The 22,574-nt window shown below is 37.6% G+C and overlaps 1 protein-coding gene across 1 annotated transcript in view; it reads right to left on the bottom strand.

Annotated features, from left to right (window-relative positions):
- The window catches only part of LOC150075832 (DNA primase small subunit-like), a 64,359-nt gene that overhangs the window by 16,972 nt on the left and 24,813 nt on the right, over positions 1-22,574 (bottom strand). Inside the window, exons 5-9 of the mRNA XM_090387904.1 lie at positions 20,507-20,565; positions 9,017-9,117; positions 2,302-2,429; positions 1,912-2,088; positions 738-833 (exon numbers count right to left, since the gene is read on the bottom strand). Coding sequence (XP_090244030.1) covers positions 738-833; positions 1,912-2,088; positions 2,302-2,429; positions 9,017-9,117; positions 20,507-20,565 — 561 coding nt within the window. The remainder of the gene's footprint in view (positions 1-737; positions 834-1,911; positions 2,089-2,301; positions 2,430-9,016; positions 9,118-20,506; positions 20,566-22,574) is intronic.

The following is a 22,574-nucleotide window of genomic DNA, read 5'->3' as shown; positions in this document are numbered from 1 at the left end:
AGTCAAGTGTGCATCATTCTTTCAAGGGTTCTGCCTAAGCAACTTAATAAAGAAACTGGCCAGTAAACAGATGGAGCTGAAAGATCCTGTCAATGTTTTGGAAAGGCTAACAATATCGAGTGGTCCCAAGAGTCTGAATAAATGTCTTCAAGAAAAATTTAATTGTAATAACTTTGAAATCCATACAAAAATGTTTTATTTATTTGTTTTAACAACAGACAAATATATTTCATCTGTGTGAGCAGCTTTGCTGCATGCAATTTAAGTGCAGCCATCTCAAATGGGCTGTTATAAGGACAAGCTTTTCATGTGAAAGTTATGTTTAAACTTGTTAGCTGTCTTTAATTTGCTTAAAGGCGAAGTAGTATGATGATAATGCAGAATTCTGTGCAAAAGCCTTACTTGACAAATTTGTGATTTCTTCGTGAGAGGATGTATCCAGCCCCTTCCAATTTACCATAAGGCATTGGTTAAAATTTAATCTAATTTGATAAAATTTAATTCTAATCATTCTAATCTCCTAACATGATTCTATCGTCTGTATCCTTAGTGATTGTTGAGGCAAATTTTATCCACAACTTTCTTTCTATGCTTTTCTGATTTGTCTAGTTTTGACTGTGATTTGCTTAGTTGTATTACAATTTTTGCAAAATCTATTCTATGCTTTGTTTCACTCCTCTCTAAAAATGGTGAAGAAATCTCACTCACAAACATCATTTTTAAATTATTAATTATACCTTGTCAACACATATATCAATGACATCTATTAGAGATTTCCATCTAGTCTCGCTTGTATTTTGGAAAGCAAACTGTTTCTCTAGAAGATCTTTCACCTGTGAAATTTATTAAGGAAAGTATACTAATTTAATAAACATTTTTAAATTGCATATGCGATGCATAAAATTGTATGATATGAAGTTGAAAACAGAGATTGTTATTATATGAAGTTGAAAACAGAGATTGCAACAAGGAAATGATCATAATTTTTAATTAACTATTTACCTCAATGTATATCCAAATTTTTGTCTATTTATGAAACAGTCTTTGTTTGATGTTTAAGAGTTGATTAGATACCCATAATTTTTTTCATTATAGGAAACAGATGAAAAGTCCAGTAGTGCCAGGTTTGGCCTACTGGAGAGTGTGGTACACATTTGACAATGACTGAAATCAAGAATTCTATACAACTAGGGCAATGTAAAGGCATCATGCCTTGTCCTGATTGTGTATCCAACCACCAATACAGAGATTGGGTAGTCACAAGAAAATATATTCTCACAGGGTTTTAAGTACAGAAACACAATGCAGTAAACCTTCAATTTAACAGACTTAAAAAAAAAAAGATAGCATTCATTGAATAAAGCTTTTCATTCATACAGAACCCAGTAATATAACTGCTTCAGTCTGATAGTATTTACCATCAAACTGAGGTATTTTAACTGATGGTATTTACATCAGTTAAAACATTTTAATTAACAACAGAGCAAATTTAACTCATAGCTAATGAGGAAGCTACACTTGCTTTTTTTTTTTTTTTTTTTTTATTTATCAATACAGTAATCAGGTAAAAACTGAATGTATGAAGCATTTTTGTCCCGTTTTATTACCACTGAAGTAACTTGCTGAAATGCTGTACCTACATCATGTTCCTGCAGCTTTGAAGAAATTGTAAATAAAACTTTGAGGTCATTATTCTCCTTGAAACTACAACTGCACCAACAACAAGAAAATGCTTTCCTCCACAAAGTGTATTCAATGATGGAAAGAGGAAGATCTCTGAAAGGATGAGACCAGAACATGGCAAAAATTCAAAATGCAACAGTGCATCTTTGGTCAGCATCCCCTGCAGATTTTCCATGACACCTGCACTCAAATTAATGTATTCTGTGTCCTTTACAAGATTCATATTGCCAGATTTTTGTTATCATCACCTTCCATCAGCCTGCTGAATATGTCAGACATGAATAGGGTGTTATCTAAACTTCCAGTGAGGGTGATTGAAAGCTCTTCACATTCTGAATAAGCTTCAGTCAGAGTTTCTACTGCCACTATACAACATGGCAAAATTTCAACTTGTACACCACATAACTAGTAAGTGCAATAAAATCACTATTAGAATGGTTAATGTTTTTATTTAATTGTACAGCACTTTTTCATAACATTATAACAACATATGCAAATATATGTATTTCTTTAGAGTATAATGGACAGTTGGATTTAACAGGTCTTACTCCTGTATAGGCCATTAAATTATGGTTTTATTGTAATAGCCAATAACTGTTGCATAGGGATGGCACAAACATTCTGGCACACCATTGCAGTAATGTCCAAGAAATTCATAACCACAACTTTAATAGCAGACGGCACTGACTTTGTTTTTAGCATTACAGAACTTGGTTCTTTTTGTTCTAGTATCAGTAACGTTATTACTTAAAGATATAATTATGATATGCACAGGGCTCCTCAAAATCATACAGCAATTTTCAACCAATATAGCAGCAACACTATTGATGTTTTGTTCACTTACTGAAAATGCTCAAACACTTGGACTATTGACTATTGTCATTGACTTGAATCCATCTTTAAATTGTTTAATTCACCATCTAGCTGTGCTACATGGAAAAAAGGCTCTCTGTACATCTCCTGTAACAAGGAGTAAGCTTCTGTGCAATTTTTTTAAACAGTAGCAAAACTTAAAAGCAGCATACTATTCTTCACATGTCAACCCTAGTGACAAAAGTGAAAATGGCTAGGTGTCTTTCTGTTATCAATAAAGAATAATTCTGCATGCTTATAAGTCAGAAATATCTGGAAGATTTCTGTTATTATTTTTTAAATTTATATTAATTATTTTGTATATATATAATATTGGTGTAAATACACCATAGACAACTCTTAAATGAAAAAAATTACAATAGTAGTGTAAAGGATATCATTTCATCTGTATCTCATATTGTGCTCCTCCTTCACAATGAGTTGCCATGTATTGAACTACCTCAAATAAGTAATGCTGCACTAAGAGAGAAGACTATTGTTACTTCTATATTAGTGAAGCGTTACTTATTCGAGGTAGTGCAATACATGGCAACTCATTGTGAAGGATGAGCACAATATGAGATAGATGAAATGATGCCCTTTACACTACTATCGTAGTTTTTTCGTTTAAGAGTTGTCTATTTACACCAATATTATATGTGTGTATATTTACACCAATATTATAGAGATAATTTATAATCTTAAAAATATTATGTCTAGTTGCATTTAGTCTTACTTAATTATTTTGCAAACAATCCTTGCATTTTAAGAAACTGGACACACAAAAGAAGGAAAATAAATCCAAACAGTTCTGTGAATGCTCTTTGAGACAAGTGCATAGGAACAACTATATCATATGAAGGTGATACATAAAGATCGATATTTAACTAAAAGCCTTATTGACAGAAGAAAGAACTCAAGCACATTCATTACTACTTTTATACACAGCCACCAGTGCAGGAAAAATATTTCTGCTACAGGAGAATACACTCTGAGGTAATTTTTCTCCTTGAAACTACAACTGAGTTTCAGAACTCACTGCACCAACAACAGGAAAATGTTTTCCTCAACAAAGAGCATTTGATGATGGAAAGAGGAAGATCTCTGAAAGGATGAGACCAGAACATGGTAAAAATTCAAAATGCAACAGCACATCTTTGGTCATCATCCCCTGCAGATTTTCCATGACAGTTGCACTCAAATTGAGCAGAAGGTTGGTGTAATGTGCTGTGGATATGGTCACAGGAACCCACCTACCAGGGGATAAGAAAGTTCAACTGTCTCTTTCTGCTGGTTCTAAATATTTCTTTCCAGCTAAAATTCAATAGTTGGTGCCTGTGGTGATACCAGCAACCACTGATCTTAGAAAACGACTGCTGTTGTTATTTGGCTTTTAGGAGCATTAGCATCCCCCTCCCCCCCATACTTCTCCTTCAACCCATGCACGGTACTATGTACTAAAGGTTTTGATACCTTTCGTGCTTGGGGTTTTCATAAAAAAAAAAAAAAAAAAAAAAAAACTAAGGCTATATTGCTCCGGGATATGCAGTGGTCATTCCCTGACCTTTCCGCATCCTCTGTATTTGGTGGTGATGGGCTTGAACCCCAGTCTAATCAAAAAGCGTGTGCTACGCACTGCTGCTCCTTCCCACCTGGCTACGGAGGCACCAAAACGACTGCATCATCTTCCCAAAAGATGTCTATAAACATCTTTTGGGAAGATGTCTTTTTTGTGGACAGTCTGAGAATGATTCTAGACCATTAGCATCAGTAGAGGCATACAATGCAAAAAAAAAAAAAAAAAAAAAGGAAGCTTATGCAGCATCAGCCTTAAAAGAAAAATAAATAAATAGAATAAAACCCTCCAATTTCACCCCTCCATTTGTTCCAAATGACTGTCCAGCTCAGCCTTAAATTTATTTAGACTATCAACTTCCACAACAAAAGATGGAAGTCTGTTCCACTGATCAACTACACTCTGGCTAAAGATAAATTTCAACACATCTATTCTATAACTGTCTTTCCTCAATTTAAACTATGCCCCTGAGGTTTTTAATCTGAGCAAGAGGAAGAATTCCATCAGCATTCAGCTTGCTCAACCCATTCAAGGCCTTGTACACCTCAATCAGATCACCTCACAGGTGCATACTCTCCAATCGCTGCAATTTGTAGAACTTAAGCCAGCCTTTCTTAGTAAGGGTGCTACCCCATTATTCCCCTCACCAATCTCGTTGCCCTTCTCTGTACTCATTATAGCAACTCTACATCCTTCCTAAAATAAGGCCTCCAGATCTGTACACAGTACTCTAGGTATGGCCTGACCATTGCATTATATAACAGGATAATCACTTCCCTGTCCCTGCTAGCAAAATTATTATATATCATTGACAAGACTCCATGACCTGCCCTGGCAGCCCGTCTGCACTGCTCGGCAAACTTCATATTTGACTGCACAATTACCTCCATGTCTTTTTCACTTTCCACTTCCCTAAGTGTAGTACCACACAGTTGGTACATTTCTCTTGGGTTATTGCTACCCATATACAGTACTTTGCATTTCTCAATGTTTAACTTTTGCCCATTTGCCCAACTTATCTAGATCCAGTTGGAGTAGCATACTGTCTTTACTGTTGTTAACAACCCTGCCAACCTTTGTATCATTTGCAAACTTGGACATTAAACTTGATATACCTTCATCAATATCATTGATAAATATACAAAACAACGATGGGCCCAACACCAAACACTGGGGAACTCCACTAATAACATCTGTCCACGAAGAGCAGTGTCCATTGATTACCACTCTCTGTCGTCTCCCACTCAACCATCCCTTTATCCATTGTCGCAACTTACCCTTAATGCCATACTTCTCCAATCTGTACAGCAGTCTTCCATGTGCAACAGTATCAAAAGCTTTCCCAAAATCCAAGTATATAACATCAAAATTATTTTTGGCATTCAGTTCCTTTGTGATCACATCATAGAATCCAATCAAATTGGTCAGACAGGACCTCCCTTTAACAAACCCATGCTGTGTCTTAACTATTACTGCAGTCTTGTCTACCTGATCCTGCAATGCTTCTTTAACCAGTAATTCCATTATTTTCTCCGGAACACAAGTTAAACTAACAGGTCTATAGTTACTTGTATCACCTTTTAAACCCCCCCCCCCCTTTGTGAATTGGTGATACATTTGCACACCTATAGTCCATGGGGATCTCCCCTGAGTCCAAGGAAGTTGTCATAATTATGGCTAAGGGTTTGCTTACTTCTTTTGCTGCCTCCTTTAATATAACTCGATAGATTCAGTCCACCCCAGGGGCACCTCCATAGCCAGGTGGGCAGGAGCAGCAGTGTGTAGCACACACTTCTTGATTAGGCCGGGGTTCGAGCCTGTGATCACCAAATACAGAGGATGTGGAAAGGTGAGGGAATGACCACCGCATATCCCTGGAGCAATATGGCCTTAGTTGCTAATGCTCCTAAAAACCAAACAACAACCACCACCACCCCAGGTGCATTCCTTATGTTTAATTTCAACAATTTCTCCTCCACTTTGCTCTCAGTTTTTAAAAAATCACTTAGCTCCCTGTTAGTTTAATAAACTTCTGGAACTCCCCTCATTGAATAACTCCTCATGTGTGAATGTAGATGCAAAATACTCATTCAGTTCATCAGCTACATGATCACAATCATCAGTAGTCAACCTATCTATGTTAAGTGGTCCAATCTGATTCATCCCTTTCCTTTTAGAGTTTACATAAGTAAAGAACTCTTTGCTGTTTTTCTTTGCATACTTTGCCAAAGATTTTTCGTAATCTGCCTTCGCTTGCCTATCCTCCTCTGTGACTTGATTATAGACTAGTTTATATCTGCCATAGGCTTCTGTGTCACCTGATAATTTATATCCATCCCATACATTTTTCTTCTCTGCCACAAGCCTCATTAATTCATCTGACATCCATTTAGGCCTGAACCCTGAACAGTATTTCTTAGTTGGAATGAAAATCCTAGGAGCCTCCAAGATTAAGTCCCTGAAGGCTTCCCATTTAGAATTCAACGTTGGTAACATCATCAGTTGATCCCACTGTACAGAATTTAAAAACTGTCTGAGTTTAAAAACATCATCAGTTGATCCCACTGTACAGAATTTAAAAGCCTTTATGAAAGCAAAAGCCCTTTCCTTTAGCCTTGATGGTAGTTACATCTTTAAGTAATTCCCACATAACATTGTGATCACTATCACCCAGTGGTTCCTTTATCTGCAAATTCTTAATGCATGAATAATCACTGCTGATAATCAGATTAAGAGTATTACTCCCTCTGGTTGCCTTTCAAACATGTTGCTGTAGAAAACAGTCATCCATTTAATCCACAAAAGTCTTGCTAGTGTGCGAGTGATCAACCCACAAGTTCCAGTCAATATCTGGAAAGTTAAAATCCCCCATTATAAGACATTCTGATTTACTGGCACACTATTTCTCTACACAATTGCTCATTACATTCATCAGATTCATTAGGCCTATAACACACACCTACTCTCATTTTTACTTTCCCAGTGCTCATATCACACCAAACAGACTCAACATTGCATTGTCCACCACAAAGTGCATTCCAAAATCAATTGGATTCACTTTCTTAACTAACAGCATAACCCCTTCTCCTTTCCTGTCCTGTCTATCCTTTCTGTACACACTGTTCTCCACAAATTCCAATTCTGCCTGCTTACATCTGTGTGACACCACATTTCTGATATCCCAACAATATCTGCCTTTGATGTCTTGACTAGCACTTGAAGCTCATCAAATTTATTAATTTTACCATACGACATTTATTTGAATTACCTTCATTAGAGAATCTGATATCATGTACTATAGTTTTGTTTTGTTTTGGGTAAATAATGGTTATGCAATTGAGAATCAATTATAGAGCAAAGACTGCAGAGCCAGATATGAAATATGGGAGGTCAATGCCCCCCCTCCCCCACTGATGAATTATGCTTAATTTAATTGCACTATAATCCACATATTTGTAGTCTCTCCTCATATGGAACATTTTTGCACTGTTTTCACCCAGCAAGTCTCTATCTGGACCTTTCAAGAAGGTTAAGGTCTTTAGATGCAACCTCCAGACTTGAACATAATATTCCAAATGCAGTCTCACCATTATTTAATTTAAATTTATTCAATGAATGCTTATTGCAGAAAATTCTGCTTTCAATTTTCTTTGTCCACTCTGAGATTATCAAAAATAATGTAATTTAATAAATAAATAATTTATTTAAAAATAAATGGTTGTGCATATTATATAGATACACAGCAGTTACATGAATTCATTATGTTATCATTCAAAGTACAAAATATTTACATTGCACCGAAATTACCTTGTGGTGATATTAACTTACTGCAAGTAACTTGTATGTTTATTTCAAATAGGTTTATTTCAAATTATTTCAAATGTTTATTTCAAATAGGTGGAAATCATTCATTCTCTCTCTCTCTTTCATTGTTATAGTCACAAAGATTATAACTTTGTTCATAATTTCAATGTTAGGGTGCATTCACATGTCATCATATAAATAAAATGGCAGAGCTGTACACAATAAACCTTGCATTTAATAAGCAGTATCGCTGCTGCTTTTCTGTAATCAGTTTTTTAAAAAGAGGTTTGGATTCTTTAAGCAAATTGAAAATAATAAAAACTAATACTCTCTTAGTATAACGTAATGCTTTTCTCATGTCTTCTTTAAAGCTTAATTTTGGCATTAGGCAGAATTAGTAGAGGCATATGATGCAAGAAAGCAAGCTTCTACAGCATCAGCTATAAAAAAAAAAAACACTGGACACATCCATTCACTCTAAAAGTTTGTCCAATTCTTCCTTAAATTCATTTAAGCTATCAACTTCCACAACGACAGATGGAAGTTTGTTCCAGCAATCAACTACCCACTGGCTAAAGGCAAATTTCCACGCATCTATTGTACAACTGTCTTTCCTCAATTTGAATTTATGTCCCCTCAGGCAATTAATCAGGGCAAGAGGAAGAATCCCATCAGCATTGAGCCTGCTCAACCCATTCAAGACCTTATACACCTCAATCAGATTACCTCGCAGGTGCAGTCTCCAGATGCTGCAATTTACAGAACTTAAGCCTTTCTTCGTAAGAGGACCCCTTCGTTCCCCTCAACAATCTTGTTGCCCTTCTCTGTACTTGTTCTAGCAACTCTACATCCTTCCTAAAATGAGGCCTCCAGACCTGTACGCAGTATACAAAGGAATAATCACCTCCTTATCCTTACTAGCAAAATTCTTGTATATTATTGATGAGATCCCATGACTTGCTCTGACAGCCTGTCTGCACTGCTCAGAATTTTAAAGAGCAATTTCAATAAAAAAAACCAAAGCATGCTCATATTTATAGTGCAAAACAACTTATTAGTATTACACAAAACATAAACATTAAAGGATATTTGAATCATTACAGAGACCAATGATTTTTTGATACTGTTCTTTGGTGTCAAGGAATTTTTGTTTTTTCAACAATAATCCTTCAAAATGGTCATCAATAATCTGGCAAGCTTCTCTGAAAATATAAAATAAACAGTGGGCATCAGTTGCTAATGTAAAAGATGAGTATTATAAACTTGAAAATGCTATATTCCAGGAAATATAAAACCAACAATTGTTCAATGAATATTTTTTAAAAATATACAGGCAAGTTTTAAATTTTTACTATTTTCGACATTATTTCTGTATGCAATATACTATACTTAAGAGATGTGCCCAAAATTGACAGGTATCAGGTTGAAGGGCACTCATTTTAGTATATTAACTAAAATGTAAGGAAAAACACTTATGAGCGAATATTGGAAGTTATAAGGCAAAGGAGAAGAAATTAAAATAGTAAATAGTTTTATGTACAAGAGGTGATCATTTAATTCACAGACTGGTGCAAGATTTTTGTTCGCCACACAAATTTGCATAACTGCCACTAGAGGCACATGCCAGTAATTTTAAAGCTAGTGTTGCATGAAGAGTTTTTTTAGCCACGTGCCACTGACAATCGTTTTTAAGTATCATGTTTGACATACAGATTGAACAGTGATATGTGATTCGTTATTGTGTCAGATGAGATTTAAATGCATTGGAAACAGTTAGAGAGATGAATGAAGCATATGGTATTCTGTGTCTTGGTAGGCTATATTTAAATTGCGCAAGATTTGGTGAAGACCACGAGTCTGTTGCAGATGACCCAAGACCTGGTCAGCCTCCCTCCATGACAACTCCTGAGCAACTTGCAAAAACCCAGGAAACCTTGGATGAATACAGGCAAATTACACTTCATGAATTAGCTGTTAGAATGTCCATTTCATATGGTAGTGCTCACAATATTTTGAAAGCTCACTTGAAAATGTTGCAGATCTGTACCTGCTAGATCCCATACAATTTGACTCTAGAACAAAAACAGCAAAGAAATGCTTGATTGTGTTGAAACAAAAGGCCAAAACTTCTTAAATCGAATAGTGACTTGTAATGAAACTTGGATTTTTCGCTATGATTCAGAGAGAATACCACAGACGAGTGAGTGAAAGCATTCTGAGTCACCAAGACCTAAGAAATTTTGAGTTTCTCGTTTAGATGACAAACAAATGGTTCTTGTATTCTTTGATATAAAAGGCATTCTTGTGGAACAACTATGAACAAGGAAGCATACTCTGAGGTTCTCAGAGTCAAAGGTCAAGAACTTTCCAGTGTGAAGTGGTTTCTCCATCAAAACAATGCCAGACTCCATACAGCTAATATTGTGCAGCCAGTGATCACTGCCATAAGTGCTAAGGTTCTGCCACATCCCCCTTATTCACTGACTTAGCCCCGTGTGATTTCTTCCTGTTTCCACATTTGAAGAAAGCTCTGAAAGGCAAGCATTTTGCGTCTGACAGTGATGCTTGCAGAGACACAAAAGAAGCACTTTGCAGTCTTTCAAAAAATGGCTTGCAAGAAGCATTTAATGAATGGGTACAACTGTAGCAAAAGTGTATAAAGTTCAAGGGAGAGTATTTCGAGAAAGAGAAATCCATAGAAAATTTAGATGATGACAATTAAGATAAGATCTTGCACCAGTCTACAAATTAAATGATCGCTCCTCGTATATAAACTGAGTGATCACTGAATTATGACCACTTATCTAATGGCGGCGCCTCCGTAGCCAGGTGGGAAGGAGCAGCAGTGCGCAGCACACGCTTCTTGATTAGACCGGGGTTCGAACCCGTCACCACCAAATACGGAGGATGCAGAAAGGTCAGGGAATGACTACCGCATATTCCCGGAGCAACATGGCCTCAGTTGCTAATGCTCTTAAAAACCAAAAAACAACAACAACAACAACTTATCTAATACTTCGTAAGTCCTCCTTTTGCCCTCAAGTACAGCAGCTATCTGACACGGCATTGATTCAACAAGATGTCAGAAGTGTTGAGGAGGTATGGCCAACCAAGCTGTGTGTAATGCACCCAGCAATGCAGGTATGGAGGTGATGCATGTATCCAGATGCCTGATACCTTTCCATAGTACTCTATGGGATTGATATCGGGGGAGTTTGGAGGCCAATCGATATGCTGGAAGTCAGAACTGTGTTCCTCAAATAATTCCTGCACAAGTGCCTGATGGCTCGACGCACTGTCATCTTGGAAGACACCATCGCCATTTGGGGAAAAGTGTAACATAGTGGGGTGTACACAGTCAGCAAGCAGTTGACAATAGCGGAGACCACTGATACATTGTTCCACATGCACCAGGGATCCAAGTTCCTGCCAGTGAAACATGTCCCACATCATACATATCTCCACCGGCCTGCACTTTTGATACCATGCATGATGGATCAAGAGCCTCATGTTGTTGATGCCAAATCCATACACGACCAACCACGGTGTGGAGTAAATAACATGACTCATCTGACCAGCACACCTTCTTCCAGCCCTCTAAGGTTCAACTTACATGCTCTTTGCATCAGGCGTTACACCAATGAACCTTGGTTAGGAGAGGATGCCGTAGGGGTCATAGGATGCCGAACTGCCGAAATTAGAGCACTCATGTTATAAATAATATTTTTATGAGTGTGCAACACATGGTGATGCCAGATATTGTTCCGGGTTGGCTCACGTTGTATTGGGTAGTCAACTCTTCAACAGTGCTGCGCCTGTTTGCCTGTATGAGTCATCAGACCCGGCACTCACCTCTAACTTCAACCTTTTGCTGATATTTGCAGTTTTGCCGTCGGGTCATTGTTTGACCATTTTGATGCCAGTCCTGGTACACTTTATTACGGTGGCTCTTGAATACCCCACCAGTTCATGACAAGTAGAGAAAGCAAATAGAAGCCAGTATTTGCTTTATCAATTGACAATATTTAGGGACTTTGCTTTTTGTCTTGGCTGTTGGGCTTCTTCATTCCTGAGTTATGGTAAAAAGTTAATTGTGATATGAATGAATACTGGAAATTTAAGTGGGTGACTTGTAGGTACTGGGATGTGTAGTGCTATCAACAGAGAAATGAGATTATCTTGCCTTCGGTATGCATCAACTACTCGCAGTGTAATGCACCACGTCTAATGGTATGCTACTTTGTATACTTTTGTCGTCTATAATGTATATACAAATTTGTGTTCACAGGCTGATTTGCATATTGTATGGACTGAAAACCCAGAATAATTTGTGGGAGAGAGACATGTCTACTCTCTCCACTTCAGATCAGTTAACTACTGATCAAAGAAACCTTAATTTCTCTAGTTCCTGACAGCGTTTGAATCCAGACACCTTCAAATAAAACAAATAAGTGATTAATAGTTACTTCAATCAGATGGACTGCATTTGAGTAGATATTGGCAAGTAGCTATTTTTTGATATTAGAATAAGCATTGCAAACAAAAGACACACAGAATGATCTATTATTCTCTGAAAATCATTCTTTGTAGTTTTGTTGAGAACCAACCAAAAGCATACAAAAAATATCATTGTTATCTGATATCATACAAAGACAAGCATGGAATGTAGTAGCACCATAAACTACTTTGTTCTGGTGCATATTCTTTAGTGTAAAAAATATACATGTTACATCTGCAGCAAGACATAAAGGTGGCATCAGAAAATAACCACTATGCATAAGGCATTTATGAATCGAGAAACACAGAAATAGTGCAATTTACTTGAAGCCTGATGTAACTTGAACAATGCAACTGTCATGTTAATAAAACAGCAAACACAGTTGGCAGTTATTACGAGTAATTACAGACCAGTTAGTTTAACTTCTGTTCCGGGTAAAATAATGGAGTCGCTGGTTAAAGATGCATTGCAGGATCATCTAGACAAGACTGCAGCAATAATTCAGACACAGCATGGGTTTGTTAAGGGAAAGTCTTGTCTGACAAATTTGATAGGATATTATGATATGGTTACAAAGGAACTGGATGCAAAAAACAATTTTGATATCATATATTTGGATTTCAGGAAAGCTTTTGACACTGTTGCGCATGGAAGACTATTGTACAAATTGGAGCAGAATGGTATTAAGGGTAAGTTGCTACAATGGATAAAAGGATGGTTAAGTGGGAGAAGACAGAGGGTGGTAATCAATGGGTGCTGCTCTTCTTGGACTAATGTTATTAGTGGAGTCCCACAGGGTTCGGTGTTAGGTCCACTGTTGTTTTGTATATTTATCAATGATATTGATGAAGGTATATCGGGCTTAATGTCGAAGTTTGCAGATGATACAAAGGTTGGCAGGGTTGTTAATGACAGTAATGGCAGTCTGCTACTGCAACAGGATCTAGATAATTTGGGCAGATGGGCTAAGAAGTGGCAACTGAAGTTTAACCTTGACAAATGCAAAGTACTGCATATGGGTAGAAATAACCCCAGAGAAACGTACCAACTGTGTGGTACTACACTTAAGGTGGTAGAAAATGAAAAAGACCTGGGAGTAATTGTGCAGTCAGATATGAAGTTCTCTGAGCAATGCAGACAGGCTGCCAGGGCAGGTCATGGGGTTTTGTCAATGATATATAGGAATTTTGCTAGCAGGGAAAAGGAGGTGATTATCCCTCTGTATAAGGCAATGGTCAGGCCACGCCTTGAGTACTGCGTACAGGTCTGGAGACCTCATTTTAGGAAGGATGTAGATTTACTTGAGCGGGTACAGAGAAGGGCAACAAGATTGGTGAGGGGAATGAAGGGATCCTCTTACCAAGAGAAGCTTAAGTTCTGCAAATTGCAGTGGCTGGAGACTAGGCACCTGCGCGGTGATCTGATTGAGGTATATAAGGCCTTGAATGGATTGAGCACGCTGAAATCTGATGGGATCCTTCCACTTGTTCAGATTACGAACCTAAGGGGGCATAAATTCAAATTAAGAAAAGACAGATGTAGAATAGATGTGCGGAAATTTGCCTTTAGCCAGCGGGGGTTAATTGTTGGAACAAACTTCCATCTGTCGTTGTGGAAGTTGATAGCTTGAATAAATTTAAGGAGGAACTGGACAGGCATTTGGAGGGAATGGTGTGATTTTTTTTTTTTTTTTTTTTGCTGATGCTGCATAAGCTCATACATTTGCTTTCTTGCATCACATGCCACTACTACTACCCCAATCTGCAATGTATCACTGTGACTCAGTTTTACTTATACATTTTTATCAAAATTCAACAGTGTTTAGTTTCTCTGAATACAAGTCTTCGGAGAATGTACCACCCCCCTTCATGAAAGCAGTATTAAGTTAGCATTAGTAGAGGCATATGATGCAAGAAAGCAAGCTTATTCAGCATCAGCAAAAAAAAAAAAAAAAAAAAAAAAAACACCACTCCCATTTCACCCCTCCGTTCGTTCGAAATACCTGTCCAGCTGAGCCTTAAATTTGTTTAGGATATCAACTTCCACAACAAGTGATGGAAGTCTGTTCCACCAACCAACCACCCGCTGGCTAAAGGCAAATTTCTGCACATCTATCCTACATCTGTCTTTCCTCAATTTGAATTTATGCTCTCTCAGGTGATTATTCTGAGCAAGAGGAAGAATCCCATCAGCATTGAGCATGCTCAAACCATTCAAGGCCTTATACACCTCTATCAGATCACCTCGCCGGTGCATAGTCTCCAGACACTGTAATTTGCAAAACTTAAGCCTTTCTTCGTAACAGCAACCCTTTGTTCCATTCACTAATCTTGTTGCCCTTCTCTGTACTCGTTCCAGCAGCTCTACATCCTTCTTGAAATGAGGCCTCCAGACCTGTATACAGTACTCAAGGTGTGACCTGCCCATTGCCTTATACAAGAGAATAATCACCTCCCTGAAGTTATGTAATTAATTCTGGATAGCATAGCACAACACAACAGAGAAACGTATGTTTTTCAAGACCAATTTTGAGTAATCTAACTGCAGTAACTGCAGGTTCATAACTAAGCTTCATAACTGCAGGTTCATAACTAACAGATTAGTTAACAAGTGTGAAATAATGAAAACAAAAAAAAAATTATACAGTGGCAGACAAAAAAACTGTATCACTTGTGAATTTTGCAAATAATGTGTTTTGCGCTGCATTGCAGAAATGTTCGAAATGCATTTGTTAGATGGAATATATATCTTGATGAATGAAATCCAATAAAAAGACCACCTGATATACCTAATTGCCATAAATATCTTCTCAAAGGGTAAAATGCATAATTAATGGAAATATGAGAAATTATGCAAATGGAAATCATGACAACCAAACATACATTTTATTGCATTTATGTGTACAAAACTGAAATGACAAGTTAACGTAATAGTATTATGTACTGTAAATCAGCAAAATAAGTCCTCAATATTTTGTTGTTCCTCCTTGAGCTGCAATTACAGCCCTGCAATGATCTGGCAACTTCTGGATATACGGTTGCCCAATTTTGTGGTACCACACACTTACAATGCTTTCCTGCAGCCGAATCTTACTTGTTGGCTTCTTCTAAGCAATTTTAGATGATATTATGTACCAGAAATTTTCAATAGGGTTCAAATCTGAACTGTTGCTGGGCCAGTCCAACATGTAATGCCAGCATTTCTGAGATATGACTGTACCACCTCAAGGGACAAAAATGAGGGAAAAAATTGGTGTAAGTATGTTTCAAGCCTTGTGAGACAAGAAGACAAACTCATCATTAAATCTAAATAGCATAAACCTTAACAATTTTGCTGTGTGGCAAGGTGCTGAGTCCTGTTGAAAAATGCAGTTTTGGATATCTGTGTGGTGATCCCTAATAATGGGTTTCAGGCATGCCTCCAAGATAGCAGTGTAGGTTTCTGCATTCACCGTTCCATTAATAAATTTAATTCACCCCACCCCTTTGTTTGTTATGCATCCCCCAGACCATCTGACCGGCAGGGAACTTTACAGTTGGCGTTATGCAGTCAGGATGGTATACCTCCGATTTTCGTCTTCTGACATAATGCTTTCCATCCAAGCTATGCAGGTTGAATTTTGATTTGTCAGAAAAGAAGACGGTGTCGCATTGCTCTTTTGTCAGTGAAGCAATTTAGCCCAAGCAAGTCGCTTTTTCCTCATTTGTTGGGTCAACAAAGGGCTGATAGGCATGCAGACCACATTCTGAAAGCTGTCTTTGGATAGTTCGTGCACTTGCTTCAACACCAGAGCCATCTCAAAGTCCAGTTTTAGATCAGGAGCACTAGCTTGGTGATTATGAAGGATAGCCATTTCAAATATCAATCTTGGGAAGACAGTCACTCTCTTACGGCCTGATCCAGGTCTTCTCTTCATATCACCCAGTTTGCAGCTTTAATTTCAGCACCCAGGATACTGTTGACTGGTGGCAGTCAATTTTATCAGCGATGGCACGTGTAGAAAGCACTTCCTGGGAAAGAGCAACAGCTACACTTTTTTCACTTGGTGTCAACCAAGAAAAAAAAGTGTAGGATACTAATGAATGTGTATACCCTTCCAACACCGTTATAGAAGGGACTGATGCAATACCTTTGCTTTGTGACAAACAAAATGCCTGTAATCAAACAATATCTTATACGTTTCACTACAAACATTACTTTTTTTTTTAAGGTGATGCAGTTTTTTGTCTGCCACTGTATATAATAAAAATAATTTAAAAAATTAGGTCTAGCAAGTCCTCGATCTTCCCATGGCTGACAGACTTGCTTGATACCAACCCAATCAAGCATGCATGAGACAATGTGAAAGGCACACTTGGATTGACACAGTCCCATCGAATATCAACAAACTGTGGGATGTAGCATGATGAACATGAGCTACCACATCTGTGGACACCATCCAACTTTTGGAGTCTAACCATGACATATCTATGCAGTGCTGTGAGCTAAATGCAGCATAAGGGTAGACATTCCTAATGCAAAGCTATCTCAGTGTATACTACATTTCTGGATTAACATTGCATTGACCTCATATTGTGGAAGACTTCTGCCATGAGCTGCTTCAGTATTGTAGTAATCTAAATAAAAAGCATTGCTCCAATGCAAAGTATACTGCATTTTATTTAAAGTATATACCATTACGCAGGATTAAAAAGCAGTATACTTTTCCACTGGAGCAACTCGTGGTAAAGGAGCTCTACAATGTGCGATCAGTGCATTAAGTAGGCAAACCTAGTTTGCTCATTGTTATGTACATAAATAGGTTACAGTAATGTTTTATAGCTTTTGTACTACGAGGCTTTATGTTCCACACTTACATGAGTTTTTATATTATGGATATATCTTGTCATTATGTTGCTCAGATCTTCACAGTGCCTATTTATTATTATTATTGTTGCTCTTATATTATTTCTCCCTGATTGGGGGATTCCACTCCGTGACGGGTACTGCTACCAAGTACACAGGATAGTTGTAACGTCAGGTGTTACTGTTGGTCGAGGAAATCTCTGACTATCCTACAGCGTTCAGGATTGCAACTTTCTGGAGTTCCTTGTAGGGGTGTTCTCTGAGAGACCTATTGCTGCTAGGCTGCTATGTAGAGTCTTTGGTACAATACCGGTGGTTGACACGATGCACAATGATTGGGATGGTTGATACTTCTTGCATATGCCACATCTCCTTGATCTCATGTCTCAGGTTCGTGTACTTTCTAATTTCCCCCCCCCCCCCCTCATGGGTTTTCTGGACATTGCTAGTGTTGGGCACAGCTATGTCAATCAGGTAGTTAGCCTTTTCCATCTTGTCCACAAGGATTATGTCCAGTCTGGTCTTATCCGTTACTATGGCACAGTCCCAGTACAGCTTGTGGGTTTGGGTCTAGTACTGCCTGGGGTTCATACTTATAGTATGGTACACTTTCTTTGATCAACTGGTATTTCCTCGCTAGCTTCTGATGTATTATCCTGGCTACCTGGTCGTGTCTACGAGTGTACTCAGTCTGGGTGATCACATTGCACCTCGCGGTGATGTGTTGGATCATTTCTGAGGCGAGGTGGCATCGTCGACATGTGTCACCTGACATTCCAGGCTCCTTTGCAATGTATTTTCTATAGTTTCTGGTGTTGGTTACCTGGTCTTGGATGGCCAGCATGAATCCTTCAGTCTCGGGGAACAGCGTCCCGCTTGTGAGCCATGCATTGGTAGCAATGTTATCGATGTGCTCTTAATGGAGGTCATTGTAGTGTCTGCCATGGAGTGTCTTCTTTGCCCATCTTTCTAACTTTGTTTCTTGTACTGTCTGGGCAGGAGGGAGTTCCTCGCTTAGGTTGAGTGGGGTATACCACTTATCTATCTTCCTTATGGCCTGGTTGTGTGGTGCTGTTATTATTATTATTAGCCACATAGTGCAAGGAAGTCTGAGGCTTATGCTGCACGAGCCAAAAAAAATTCTCACGTTACCCTGAGAGTGAGAGAGAGAATGAAGTAGAAAGGAATCACCAAGAAAGAGAAGAATGATGATATCCAGCTCAGGACTATGGGTGTGCCAAGCTGTACTCACCAGACGTGAGCCCCTGGGGTAATCACCTGATGCAACTCCAATGAGAGTCAAACTACGGTCTAGATAATGGCATACATGAGGAGTTATTAAGGTTTGAAAATGCCACAAAGTTATCAAATTGTAACAGGGTGCTTAATGATATTGTAATAACTGAGAACAAAGTGGAGGAGAAATTGGTGAAGTGAAACATAAGAAAGGCACCTGGGGTGGATGGGATCTATCCAGTTATATTGAAGGAGGCGGCAAAGGAAGTAAGCAAACCCTTAGCCATAATTATGAGGACAGGACTCAGGGTAGGTCCCCACAAAATGGAGATGTGAAAATGTGTCCCCAATTCACAAAGGGGGATCAAAGGGTGACACAAGTAATTACAGACCAGTTAGTTTAACTTCTGTTCTGGGTAAAATAATGGAGTCACTGATTAAAGATGCATTGCAGGATCATCTAGACAAGACTGCAGCAATAATTCAGACACAGCATGGGTTTGTTAAGGGAAAGTCTTGTCTGAAAATTTGATTGGTTATTATGATGTGGTTATAAAGGAACTGGATGCAAAAAATAATTTTGATATCATATACTTGGATTTCAGGAAAGTTTTTGACACTGTTACACATGGAAGACTACTGTAAAAATTGGAGCAGAATGATATTAAGGGTAAGTTGCTACAATGGATAAAAGGATGGTTGAGTGGGAGAAGACAGAGGGTGTTAATCAATGGGTGCTGCTCTTCGTGGACTAATGTTATTAGTGAAGTCCCACAGAGTTCGGTGTTGGGTCCACTGTTGTTTTGAATATTTATCAATGATATCAATAAATTTTGTATATCAGGCTTAGTATCGAAGTTTGCAGATGATACAAAGGTTGGCAGGGTTGTTAATGACAGTAATGGCAGTGTGTTACTGCAACAGGATCTAGAAAATTTGGGCAGATGGGCCGAGAAGTGGCAACTGAAGTTTAACATTGAAAAATGCAAAGCACTGCATATGGGTAGAAGTAACCTCAGAGAAACGTACCAACTGTGTGGTATTACACTTAAGGTGGTAGAAAATGAAAAAGACCTGGGAGTAATTGTGCAGGCAGATATGAAGTTTTCTGAGCAACGCAGACAGGCTGCAAGGGCAGGTCATGGAGTGTGTCAATTATATACAGGAATTTTGCTAGCAGGAAAAAGGAGGTGATTGTCCCTCTGTATAAGGCAATGGTCAGGCTATGCCTTGAGTACTGTATGCAGGTCTGGAGGCCTCATTTTAGGAAGGATGTAGATTTGCTTGAGTGTATACACAGAAGGGCAACAAAATTGGTGAGGGGAATGAAGGGATCCTCTTACCAGGAGAGGCTTAAATGGGTTGAGTGCCTTGAATGGGTTGAGCACTCTGAATTCTGATGGGATTCTTCCACTTGTTCAGATTATGAACCTAAGAGGGCATAAATTGAAATTGAGGAAGGACAGATGTAGAATAGATGTGTGGAAATTTTCCTTTAGCCAGTGGGTGGTTAATTGCTGGAACAAACTTCCATCTGTTGTTGCGGAAGTTAATAGGTTAAATAAATTTAAGGAGGAACTGGACAAATATTTAGAGGGGATTGTTTGGTAATTTTTTTTTTTTTGGCTGATGCATAAGCTCATACACTTGCTTTCTTGCATCACATGCCACTACTGCTACTACTGATAAGCAAACCTCACATAAAATCACTGTGCTTGTTGTGTTTTTAATCCAAATAAAATTGGTTTCCATTCATTTCAGAAATACAGCAATGATGTTTTTAGACTAAACAAAAGATGGGGAACAACCTACTCACTGAGAAAAAAAGCAACTGATTAGGCAAAATTTGAATTTAGAAATTGTAAATCTAAACAGTAATACTAAGTTCACTTTTAATAACAAATTCAAAAATTCATCCCAAATATGGCAAAAAAGGTCAAAGGAACAAATAGTCTAAAGCTTTTAACTGAAACATTCTGTATACAGAACTAAAGGAAACTGATAATACTCACTGTATGCTGGGATGTATAGTATCTGTTAGATATACTTTTTTGGCCTTAAACTCTCCTCCCTAAACGAAATATGAAAAATAAGTCAATTCTAATAAGCTGAATTTTAATCAATTTTAAATTTATTACAATTGATCAATATGGAGGGAAAAAAAAAACAAAAAACCCTTACTATTAAATTATTGCATTCAAAATAGGCAGCATGAATTTCCAATGACTTCAGATCTATAAATTTTTTAGAGCAAATGCTGTCTAGTAAGAACAGGCACTTACAGTTTTTCATTTCATGTTAAAGAAAACAATACCAATTTAGAAATCACAGCAACATTAAAAACAACTTTTTGTCTTAATTCTTAATAGGAAAGATGAATGGATTGTAAAGGCATATATATCTAGCTGAAATATCATCCATTTTTAGTATTATTATGGACACTACTACTTCTCTCAGAATGTGATCAATTGAATCCTCACATATAACAGATATTTAGAATTGAAGCCTAACAGCATGTTCATAGCAGGTAGTTATTCCAAGCACTTATGAATTTAGGTTAAAAAAAATAATAATAAATAAATAATAGGTGGAATTAATAAATGACTGAGTGATGAACTTTCTTGTCCTCTGTTGTGTTTTTGTAGCCAACTATATTTAAACTGCCTAACTAATGCAATGGAAACATCAACTTCAAATTTCATTTTGGACATATTTTGAATTATGACTTTGAACAGCTTGCTAATTTGAGAAGTCTGTAGAAACCAAGTGGTCAAACAGCATTATAAAGAAAATTCTCTACTGTACAATATAGTATTATTACATAATATAATAGAATATAGGAATTAATAATGTTGATAGACGTAATGTTTTCCTTGACGACAGAGGTATGGTGGTTGAAGACCGGAGTTGGGTTGAGCACTCGGTATTGAGACAGTGGGGTTTGATTCACTGTTGAGAGTTGAGATTTCTGAGAGTGGGGAAAATGTTTAATATTTTTTTTTATAAATTCTATATCGCTATTACAAATAATTGTTAATACACTGGACTAAGGAAAGCTGGTTGAAAAAGAAGCGATCCTATAACAAAAATAAAGGTAATCCCTGTTGTTTGCATAACAGTAAATATCGATGCAAAGTAACTGTTGAGTTCGTCTGCAACTTCAGCTGGGGTATCTGATACTATCCCACATCCATTACATAAGGGTCCGATCTGGTTTGTCCTTCTCTTTTTTGCATTTATATATGTGAAGAATTCCTTATCCCCCACTTTTTGCCAACAATTTCTCATAATCTGCCTTTGCCAGCCTAACTATTACAGATCAATTTGTAACTGTTATAGGCTTCAGTACTTTTTATTGCTCTGTAACTTTTCCATGTTGTCTTTTTCTGCTCAAGTAATCTGGCAACTTCATTATTCATCCAACTTGGAATCCTCCTCATGGAATGTTTTTTTAATGGTATATACGCATTCAAGGCTTCTGTGATTAATGTTTTAAAGGTATACCATAGTTCAATTGTATTTGCTCTCTGTGAGATATCTACCCAGTTAATAGAGGCCATGTAGCACCTTAAGCTGTTGTAATTTGCTTTCCTAAAATTATAACCCATTCCTTTGCCTTTAACTACTGCTACTTCTCTCTTCATTGTTCACCATAGAACTCCGTGATCACTTCCTGCTACTGGTTCCTGTACTGTCAGCCCTATTATGTCATCTGGTTCATAGGTGATGATGAGGTCTAGAGTATTCTTTTCCATAGTACTTTCCCTGACATGCTGATACAAATAGCAATCATCTAATTGATTTAAAAATTTTGTCCCCAATGTGGAATTTTCCTCCCATTTGCTCCAATCAATTAGAGGCAAATTAAAATCGCACATAACAAAACATTCACGCTTACTTGCCCAAATTATTTGCATGTAGAGGCTCTCATTATAATCTTCACAATCACCTGGCCTGTAGATTACTCCCACTCTCATTATACCTTTGCTTCCAACTTTCTCACACCATACAGATTCTATACTAGCATGCAAAACGTCTGAATCCGGGAAGACTTTCATCACGGTTAGGCTGCTTTTGATA

Source organism: Mastigoproctus giganteus, chromosome 13, assembly GCF_048544385.1.
Source record: "Mastigoproctus giganteus isolate SK-2022 chromosome 13, ASM4854438v1, whole genome shotgun sequence".
NCBI lineage: Eukaryota > Metazoa > Arthropoda > Arachnida > Uropygi > Thelyphonidae > Mastigoproctus > Mastigoproctus giganteus.
Note: the sequence above shows the minus strand (reverse complement) of the source record. Positions and strands in the feature narration are given on the sequence as shown.